The 11,004-nt window shown below is 46.4% G+C and overlaps 1 protein-coding gene across 1 annotated transcript; it reads left to right on the top strand.

Annotated features, from left to right (window-relative positions):
- The first annotated feature begins 297 nt into the window (after positions 1 to 297).
- CRYBA4 (crystallin beta A4) lies at positions 298 to 8,531 on the top strand. Its single transcript, XM_017853012.1, has 6 exons — positions 298 to 320; positions 912 to 962; positions 1,569 to 1,687; positions 3,764 to 3,905; positions 6,178 to 6,320; positions 8,196 to 8,531. Exons 1-6 carry the CDS (start codon positions 300 to 302, stop codon positions 8,341 to 8,343), a joined length of 624 nt encoding a protein of 207 aa, XP_017708501.1. The 5' UTR covers positions 298 to 299; the 3' UTR covers positions 8,344 to 8,531.
- Positions 8,532 to 11,004: the final 2,473 nt, after the last annotated feature.

The raw sequence follows: 11,004 nt of genomic DNA, 5'->3' as shown, positions 1-11,004 counted from the left end.
AGGATGCTTCTGGACTCCTCCTCTAGTGTTCATTCTCCTGTTCTAGTCAGGAACCTTGTGGGGCTAATGAGGGCCAATATTCCACCGCTCTGCTTCTTCGTGGCTGATCCCTGGGGGTGGTGATCTGGTCCATTCCCTCCCTGCTAAAGTCAGAGCTGCTGACAGCTTGCCATTGGCTCTTCAGCCAGGGCTGGCTTTTGTTTCTTCAGCCCAGTTGCTGAGTCGGGGCTTTGTCTCCCAGGGGCCCCTCTTCCCTCCCTGCCTATAAGAGCCTGACCTCGGCTGGTCTCAGATCTGACATGTTCCCTGGGCCTATCTCGGTAAGTCCCAGGTTTGGAGGAGGGTTGGGATCAGAGTTCTGAGTGAGCATCCTGGGAGGCAAGGAGCCCAGGTCCCCAGTCCTAGGGATGTCACTGTGTCATCCTGAATGCCATCCTCACCCTAACCAAGGATGAGCCCCAACCATCAAGACCAGCACCTGCTTCCCTCATTTAAAAACAAAATTATTCCTGTAGCCCTGTGGCCTAAATTTCCAGCATTAGAGCTACCTCTTTGAGCTAGGCATTGTGTTTGGAAGGACTCTCATTTTAGCACTTGCTGGGGTGATGTACCCACCCACCAACAGCCACAGAAATTTTCCCATAACAAGCAGATAAGAGAATACAGAGTGGGGCTTAGAGTCAATGAGACCCAGCAAGGGTGAGTTTTGAGATGGGGATAGGATGGAAGATGGCACTGGTGACAACAGATGGAAAGGACAGGAGAGGGACAGGCCAAAGCCATGCATTGCCCCTAGCCCAGTCACTGCTGGACTCCCCATGTGGATCCTGACCAGGTCTAAGCCAGCCATCTACATAAAGAGGAGAGCAGAGGGACAGGGTGGACGATTACGATGTTCTTCTCTTCTGTAGGAAGGGGCCACGATGACCCTGCAATGCACCAAGTCAGCGGGACACTGGAAGGTAGGAAGAGGCATGGGGAGGGGTTGTCCAGGAGGTGTGCGGAGGGTTCAAGTCCCCAAGAATCCTAGGAGGAGGGTATTATAAATGCCTATTTCACAGAGGTACAATCAAGACTCAGAGTCGAGAAGGGACTTGTATGTCACATACAGGGAAGTCAAATGTGAACTTGGGTCTTCTGGTTCCCAGAGTTGACCTGTTATACTCTTTGGCAGAGATTGCAATCTTTGGGCATGATTTCTTTGACCATCTCTGTGTGTGTGTGTTTGTTTTATAAAGCTTTTGGATTTATCATCAGCCTTTAAAAGCCTAGAAGAACCACATAAAAGTCCAGATCTAGGAATTGTATTGAGAAATTGGAAGGTCTGGCTTGCATTCCCACTTGGCAACCATTGGTGGCACTGGGAAGAGGCCACCCATCTACCTGGCACCTGTGCTCTCTAGTGTTTCACTATCCTTACTGTCCTTGCCTGCCTGGCTCCTGGAGGCATCTGAGTTTGCAATCCCTGCTTTACCTGCCAGATCCTGGGGGGAGCCCCCAACCCCTCACCCTCCATGAGACTCTGATGCGGATCGCCACCTTCTTTTTTTTTTTTTTTCCTGGCACAGATGGTGGTGTGGGATGAGGACGGCTTCCAGGGCCGGCGGCACGAGTTCACGGCTGAGTGCCCCAGTGTGCTGGAGCTTGGCTTCGAGACTGTGCGATCTTTGAAAGTGCTGAGTGGAGCGTGAGTCTAGGGGGATACTGAGTTGGGGTAGAGGGTGGACAGGAAGGGACCTAGAGACGGGTGCTAAGACTTTTAGCTATTCTAGGTCCTCTCTTCCTAGTGTGCCCTCCTGAAGCACTGAGGAGTGTGCAGGACTGCCATGTAAGGTTATGCAGGTTGTGCACAGCCCAACAGTGGGAGGGTGTCATTTACCCAGACCCTGCCCACTGGATGAGGCAGCTCTGCGGGAGAAGATCCTTAGAATCCAGGGTTGGATCTAAAAATGTCTCTCCTGGCCATAAATTGAAAGCCAACATCACTCACCAAAAGTAGACAGTAACTATAAAAATGAATATAATGTTTTAATGCTATTAATTTTTAGCTAAACAGTCTTGTTGCTAAGCATGTGGCCCGATCATTTTTTGTAAAAAACAAAAACAAAACAAAAAACCAAAATTAAGAAACAAAAAAAAGAGTGAGAGAGAGAGAGATTGTGAGATGTAGAGAGGTGTTAAGGACGCACTAATAACACACCAAGACTTTCTAGACCAGTGCCATTCAGTGGACCTGTCTGCAATGATGGAGATGTTCTACATCTGCACCGTCCATTTCAGAGCCACTGGCCAGATGTGACCATTGAGGATTTTGAAAGGTAGCCAGCGTGACTAGAAAACTGAATGTTTTATTTAATCTTATTTAAGTTTAAATTAAATTAGCTACATGTGGCCAGTAACTACCATATTAGATAGAAAGTTCTAGAAGGTTGGAAAGCAAGTAGAAAGGAGATATGGCCAGCAGCTACCATATTGGATAGAAGGCTCTAGAAGGTTGGAAAGTAGATAGAAAGGTGTGACCAGTAGCTACCATATTGGATAGAAGGTTCTAGAAGGCTGGAAAGTAAATAGAAAGGAGATGTGACCAGTAGCTGCCATATTGGAAAAAATTTCTGGAAGGTTGGAAAGTAGACAGAAAAGAGATGTGGCCAGTAGCAACCATATTGGATAGAAGGTTCTAGAAGGTTGGAAAGTAGCTAGGAGATGTGGCCAGTAGTTACCATATTGGATAGAAGGTTGTAGAAGGTTGGAAAGTAGATAGGAGATTTGGAGTCACTTAATCCTATGCCTGTGAGTGCCACCTGAGGTCATCTTGGGTGATTTTTACACATCTCATGCTTTAGTAAATACTCTTTTAGCTTCTGATTTGTGCAGGTGGGGAATGGGGGTCAGATGGGAACAGAGGCTTTCTAGGGGTATGTCCAGCAGGCTGACAGACTCAGCCAGTAAGCAGATAATGAGCTCGGATAGATTCAGACAGTTTATTACTTACACAGACAGCAAAGGCAAGGTGCGCACGGTGTCAGCTTCCTGTGTCCCTTGTCCTACGGGATGACACCAAAACAAAGGGGGCCGAATGACAGGCAGCAGGAATGGTGGGAACCCCGTGGCTGAAGAACTGCTTCCATGCTTCAACGATAGCTTGCTATTGTCACCTGTGGGGCGGCGAGGTGGAAAGCTCCACGTCTCAGAGTGGCCAGACAGGCAGATGAGGAACTGCCTCATGGCAGCCTCCCACAAGAGAGGGAAGAATATGAGAGATGGCCTTGCAGTAGCTCCTCACAAAACTGCCCGTCTCCGACACCCTGGCAGGATCACAGGGAATTCCACCAAGGTGAGGTCAGTCTGTGATCAGCTTTGACTCTGTGGCCTCTGTGGAAACTGACAGAGGAGCAAGGTTGTCAGGGCACCTGTGTGAAGCAGTTTCCCTACCTATGGGACACACAGCAAGTCAGGTCTAGAGCCGGTTCCCTCAACTTCGGCACTACTGATGTTTCTGGCTGGATCATCCTTTGCAGTGGAGGCTGGCCTGTGTATTATGGGATGTTTAGCAGCATCCCTGGCCTCTACCTGATAGATGGCCTTAGAAGCCCCTCCCCTAGTCATGACAACCAAAAATGTCTCCAGGCATTGTCAAGTGTTTCCTGGGGGCACAATTACCCCTGAATGGTTGTGATTGTGACCATTCTAGACCCATTTGCTGGTCTAGAATGTAGGGTGAGGGGGACGCTTACCTCCTGCACGCTCTACCCTCTGTCTGCAGGTGGGTGGGCTTCGAGCATGCTGGCTTCCAAGGGCAGCAGTACGTTCTGGAACGGGGCGAATACCCGAGCTGGGATGCCTGGGGTGGCAACACGGCCTACCCCTCTGAGAGGCTCACCTCCTTCCGGCCTGTGGCCTGTGCTGTGAGTTCTACCACTTCTGCGTCCCGGGGAGGCCCGAGCCCCTCATGTGGGCACTTGGGAATCAAGTGTCCCAGAGCTGAAATTCTCATGTCGCCACTTCAAGCTGCGTGACAAGGGCTGTAGTCTCTTTCCTCTGTAGGCCTCAGTTTCTTCATCTTGAAATGGGGCAATAGTACCAATGTTGTTGGGAAGAAGAACGTATAGCATCTGGCCAGAGCCCACCTTAAACTCTCTGCTCACAGCAGTCCTGGTTGTGACAGGAGCCCCTGCCAGCTTTGTGCCTTTTTTTTTTTTTTTGTGATTCAGGGACCCTGAGAGAAGTTGGGTACCAGGGATGGTAGGGCCCAGAGGGGATGAAGGGTTTCATTTCTTGCTCCTAATTCGATATCAATGCTCCTGATTTTACATTTTATTGCTGTTTTTGGAGTGTGGGTGGAGGTGAGCATTATTATTCCCATCTCACCGATGAAAAAATTGAGGCTCAGAAAGGTATATTTTAGGCCGGGCACAGTGGCTCACACCTACAATCCCAGCACTTTGGGAGGCCCAGGCGGGTGAATCACTTGAGGCCAGGAGTTCAAGATCAGCCTGGCCAACATGGTGAAACCCCGTCTCTACTAAAAATACAAAAAAATTAGCTGGGCGTGGTGGTACATGCCTGTAGTCCCAGCTACTCAGGAGACTGAGGCAAGAGAATGACTTGAACCCAGGAGATGGAGGTTGCAGTGAGCTAAGATCGCACCACTGCACTCCAGCCTGGGCACCAGAGTGAGACTCTGTCTCAAAAAAAAAAGTGTATTTTATTTTTCAACTCATTAATTTAAAATGACATAAGGCACCATATTTACCATCCAAAATTCTGAAGGAAAATCCTGGTATGGTCAGGATTGTTTATCCCTTATCTGAAATGCTTGGGACCAGAAGTGTTTTGGATTGTGAATATTTTCCCCAGATTTTGTAATATTTATAATACCTACAGTTGAGCAGCCTGAATCCAAAAAGCCAAAATCTGAAATACTCTGGTGAGCATTCTTTGAGTGTCATGTCGTCACTCAAAAAGTTTTAGATTTTAGAGCATTTTGGATTTTGGATGTTTAGGTTACAAATGTTCAACCTATACATTTATGTCTCTATGTATATACACATCCAGATAAACATCTACACCTATATCTATATAATCTATATATCTTACCTATATTGCACACATAATTTTGCCACAAAAATGGAATCATAATGAGTCTAAGGCCTGGAAACTAGCTTTTCTCACTGAGCAAATGTATCACGATCATCAGTCTAGGTGATTAAATCTCACTTCCATCATTTTTCATAGCTCCCTAGTATTCCATTTTGTGAATAAGTCCATTTGTTCATTTACTCTGCAAACACTCTAGATATTGTGCCAATATGGGACCCGTGGTGGGCTGCAACAGATACAATCCCTCATTCCCAGCAGTTTCCAACTTCTGAATTCATTTAGTTCTCAAAAGAACCCTGAAAAATGGGTATGGTTAGTTTCATTTTATAGATACAGGAACAGAGGCTCAGAAATCCTGTCTAACCTCAGTCAGTTGGTAAGTGGCAGCTGCTTCCTGGTAGGAAGGATTTGAGATGATATCTCTACCCTTCCTTTCTCTCTCTCTCTCTCTCTCTTTGATGGAGTTTTCGCTTTTGTTGTCCAGGCTGGAGTGCAATGGCACAATCTTGGCTCACTGCAACCTCTGCCTCCCAGGTTCAAGCGATTCTCCTGCCTCAGTCTCCCAAGTAGCTGAGATTACAGGCATGCGCCACTATGCTTGACTAATTTTCTGTATTTAGTAGAGACAGGGTTTCACCATATTTGTCGGGCTGGTCTTGAACTCCTGACCTCAGGTGATCCGCCCACCTCGGCCTCCCAAAATGCTGGGAATATAGGCGTGAGCCACCGTACCTGGCCTCTACACTCTTTTTCTTAACCACAGTGTAATACCTCAGCTTACCACTGGATCCCCAATTTCGGACATAAAGGTTGATTCCTTTTTGTTTGTTTGTTTTTGAAAAAACTGTTAACGATGAACATTCTTGCAGCCTATTTATTCCATGATTATTTTCTTTGTGGAAATTTCTGGAAGGGCAAATGGTAAGGTTTCTGGTACCTGTTGCCTTATTGCCCTTCCAAAAGGTTTGCAAGGAAGGTTGATTTGGGAGACAAGGGCAGGGAGTGTGGAGGCCAGGAGAGGCTCCTGGGTTTCCAACTGGGAGCCTAGTGGTCTGACTGTGTTTCCTGTTCCTGTAGAACCACCGTGACTCGAGGCTGACAATCTTTGAGCAAGAGAACTTCCTGGGCAAGAAAGGAGAGCTGAGCGATGACTACCCTTCCCTCCAGGCTATGGGATGGGAAGGCAATGAAGTAGGGTCCTTCCACGTCCACTCTGGGGCGTAAGTGTATCCAAGTCTCTGCCTGGCAGGGGAGGGAATATTGGGAGGGGTAGGGATACCTCCTGTGAAAACTGTGTGCTGGGGACTTTTGTGCTCTGATGCCCACATTCCAGAGGAGAACACTGAGGCACAGGGAGGTATCAGGCAGAATTTGAGGGATTGAAACCCAGATCATACTGGGTTTAAGCCCAAAAGATATTTATCGGCCCCTGTAATTAGCTTCAAGCGCAACTGGATCCAGGTGCTACAGCAGGTATCTGTCTCCCCTCCACAACCCCCACCTGTTGCCCTGCCTGCCTGTGTGTGGCTATATTCTTAGACGAGAATGTAAAGAGCTTCATCTTTACATCCAGCCATAGGGAAAGACAGTGGTCTCAGTGATTCTATTAAAGGTTCCAAGAAAGGTGCTCATTGGTCCAGCTGGGTCCTGTGCTCAACTCTGAACCAATCACCGTGTGCACAGGAATGGGGTGTTCTGATTGGCTAGGTTTGGTCATGTGGTCATTGCCCGATTCAGCCTCATTTTCTCAACTTGGCTGAGAGCAGAGGCAACAGGGTCTATGGCCAGGAGTAGGGAGAATGAATGCCCCCAGCCATAAAGAAACAGGTGTGGCTCAAGCAACCTGCTCAAAGTCCATCAGCAGGTAGGTAACAGTCCAGCTTCAAACTCAGCATTGACTGGTCCTTTCCTTTCCACCCAGGAGGTGGCAGGTGAAGGCTAAGGTGTGAGATTCTTATTTAGGGAGGACATCAGAGCCACTTTCTGAGGTGTCCCTTGGCTCCTGGTAGGCAGGGGGCAAAGATGGGAGGTAGGGTTTTTCATCTTTTTTTTTTCTTTGGTTTTCTCAGGAACCACCGAAGAATCATGTTGTTTTAGAGTAAGAGGGACCCCTTGTAATTCTCGAGTTCACTTCCTCTTTTACAGAAAGGGAAATGGAGGCTTGGAAAACCAGACACCAATCCTTGTCCTGAACAGAGTAGAAATCAATGAATTGGGCTAGACGCGGTGGCTCACGCCTGTAATCCCAGCACTTTGGGAAGCCGAGGTGGGCGGATCACCTGAGGTCAGGAGTTCGAGACCAGCCTGGCCAACATGGTGAAACCCCGTCTCTACTAAAAATACAAAAAATTATCCCGGTGGCTATGCCTGTAGTCCCAGCCACTAGGATGAGGCAGAATTACTTGAACCCAGGAGGCAAAGGTTGCAGTGAGCCGAGGTCGCCCCACTGCACTCCAGTGTGGGTAACAGAGCGAGACTCTGCCTCAAAAAAAGAAAGAAAGAAAGAAAAAAGAAATCAATGGACTGAAATGATAGATTTTTTCTTGGAAGTGCCCCTGGATAAGGAAGGGGAATGGGGAAAGAACAAGACTTCCCATTCCTTCACTTGTTCTTTTAATCAGCAAATATTTAGGGACCCCCCTTCTTCTGTGCTAGACTTTTATAAATTTATGAAGGTGGAGATAACGATGAACAAAGCATACACGTTCCTACACTCATGAGCTTACCTGCTGGCAGAGGAGGCTGATATTTTACAAATAATTTGAAAACTATCGAATTACATGAGTGCTACAAAGGTATAATAAGGGACTGTGGCCTGATTTGGGGAACGAGTCAGATTGCTCTCATAATCAAGCTGAGCCATGAAGGACAAATACAACTTGTTTAGGAAAAGAAAGGCTGGGATGGTGCTTCCGGCAAAGGGAATGGCACGATCAAAGGCCCTGTGGTAGGGGAGAGAGCATGGCACATTGTGAGCACTGAAGAAAGGCCAGGATGGCTAGAATTGTGTGCGTGTGCATGGATCCCTTTGCCCCTGTGTTGGTCATCATGCTGGTGTCTCTGTAGGGTAACCCTCTGCCTTTTCTCTTTTCCAGTTGGGTTTGCTCCCAGTTTCCGGGCTACCGAGGATTTCAGTATGTGCTGGAAAGCGATCACCATTCCGGTGACTACAAGCATTTCCGGGAGTGGGGCTCTCACGCCCAGACCTTCCAGGTGCAGAGCATCCGCAGGATTCAGCAGTGAGCAGGGGCGCAGCACGGAGGAGCGCATGCGTGCTTGTCTGCAATGGAGCGCTCTGGAGGCTGTGGCGTGCTCTCTCCTTCTGCCTCGCCCTGTAATCCGTGTGAACCCAGCACCCATGTGAACCGGTCCATGCACACAGTCAGCACAAAAAACTCAAACGAATAAAAAAATAGAAAAGTCCAGTATTAGCTGTGCTTTTCAATTTTATTATTCTTTTCGAAGAACCGTTTTTTTAGCCTTGTTTTCTCTATCATTATTCCACTGAGTTTTACTCTTCGATTTCAGTATTTCCTTTCTTCTATTTATTTCAGGCCTACTTTGTTCTTAGTTTTTCTAGCTTTTTTTCAAGGCAGACTTTTGGGTCATTAATTTTAGGCCTCTCTTTCCCCCACCCAGTACAGTCATTTAGCTATAAATTTCCCTCCAAGTATGGCTTTAGCTGCTTCCCATAAATATTAATTTGATGTGTTTTCATTATTATTCAGTTTGATGTTTTCTAGTTTCACTTGTGATTTTTTTTTTTTCTTTTGACCTGTGGGTTATTTAAAGGGATGTTATTTAAATTCCAAATACTGTAGGATTTTTCTAGATGTTTTATTGTTATTGGTGTGCTTTTAAAGACCAGTGTGGTTGGAGAACATACTCCGTAAGATTTAAGTCTTCTGAAATGAATTAAGACTTATTTTATGGCCCAGCACATGGTCTTTTTATTTTTATTTTATTTTTTGTTTGTTTGTTTTTTTTTGTTTGTTTTGTTTTTAATGAGACAAGTTTCACTCTGTCACCTAGGCTGGAGTGCAGTGGTGCAATCTTGTCTCACCGCAGCCTCGACCTCCCAGGTTCAAGCAATTCTGCTGCCTCAGCCCCACAAGCAGTTGAGATTACAGGTGCGTGCCACCACGCCCTGTAATTTTTGTATTTTTGGTAGAGACAGGGTTCGCCATGTTGCCCAAGCTTGTCTTGAACTCCTGAGCTTAGGACATCTGCATACCTCAGCCTCCCAAAGTGCTAGGATTACAGGCCTGAGCCACTGCTCCTGGCTACATGGTCTATCTTTGATAGGCTTGGTAGTACACTTGAAAACTATTCATATTTTGCAGTTGTTGGGTACAATGTTCTGTAAATGTCAGATCAAATTTGTTAACAGTGTTGATTTGATTTTTCTATATCCTTGCTGATTTTTTTTTTCTTTTCTTTTTTTTTTTTTTTTTGAGACAGGATCTCATTCTGTCGCCCAGGCAGGAGTATAATGACACAATCATAGTTCACTGCAGCTGTTTTTAAAAAATCAATTTTAGTGAATTACATAGAAAGAACTATTGGTTATTTGGATTTATCTGTTTCCTCCCTTAGTTTTGTCTATTTTTGCTTTCTGTTTTTTTTTTTCCTTCAGCAATTGTGATGCTCTGTGGTTAGGTGTACGTACATTGATGATTGTTATGTCTTCTTGATAAATTGTTCCTAGCTTGTGGTTTTCAAAGCCACGCATGGAGAGAGTCAGTCATCTCCCTTAGCAAAACTTCTCATACCTTTTTTCTCTCTTCCCAATTCTCTCTCACACACACAGTACCCTGGAGTCTCTCATTTAACACCCTCCATGCTCCAAAGAAAGCCTATAAAACAAAGAAACCCCTGTTCCACTTGCAGACTGAGTGGCAGGATTGGTCTCCTCTCTATCTCGCTTTTTCTCCTCCCCTCCTTACTTTCTCCCGGCTCTGCATTTTATAGATTGTCTAAACCTCTCTCATGAGCCCTCTAGCTCTTGTTCCAGGCTCTCTTGGCCCATCTTCCTCTGCCCACTAATGTCCCTGATCAGTCTGATAGGGACAGGAAAGGGTGGGGACCCAAACAGTCTGCTGGAAAAGATAACATTATCTGGCTCAGGAAGGGGAGGGGAATGTTGAGGAATATTTGTGCCTCAGTAAATTTTAACTCCTTGTTATATCATCCCATTTATTCAACAGATCATTTGCCTGGGATGTACAATGGTAAACGTGACACATAAAGTTTTGTCTCTCACTCAGTTTAATGGGGAATGAATGCAGACAAGTACAGAGCTGTTTGCAAATATTCTGTGACAGGGGTTGTGGGTTGGAAGCATGGGGTTGCGGGGCAGACCTTTCTTGTGCCTACCTCTACTCAGACCGTCCCTGAACATCTGACCACTTGCTTGACACCTCGATGTGAATGTCTAATACACATCTCAAACAAAACCGGACCAAACATAACTGAAGTTACACTTTTCAAGTTGTTCAGGCTAAACATCTGGAATGATCCATAACCCTTCCTTTCTCTCAACCCCCCCACATTCTAATCCATTGGCAATTCCTACTAGCTCTACTTTTGTTTTTTAAGACGGAGGCTTGCTTTGTCCCCAGGCTGGAGTGCAGTGGTGCGATCTCGGCTCACTGCAACCTCTGCCTCCTGGGTTCAAGTTATTCTCCTGCCTCAGCCTCCTAAGTAGCTGGGATTACAGGTGTGTGCACCATATCCAGCTAATTTTTGTGGGTTGTTTTGTAGAGACAGGGTTTCACCATGTTGGCCAGGCTGGTCTCGAACTCCTGACCTCAGGTGATCTGCCTGTGTCGGCCTCCCAAAGTGCTGGGATTACAGGCGTGAGCCACAGCGCCTAGCCACTAGCTCCACTCTTAATATGTACTA

This window comes from Rhinopithecus bieti, unplaced genomic scaffold (assembly GCF_001698545.2).
Source record: "Rhinopithecus bieti isolate Rb0 unplaced genomic scaffold, ASM169854v2 scaffold_2314, whole genome shotgun sequence".
Lineage (NCBI taxonomy): Eukaryota > Metazoa > Chordata > Mammalia > Primates > Cercopithecidae > Rhinopithecus > Rhinopithecus bieti.
Note: the sequence above shows the minus strand (reverse complement) of the source record. Positions and strands in the feature narration are given on the sequence as shown.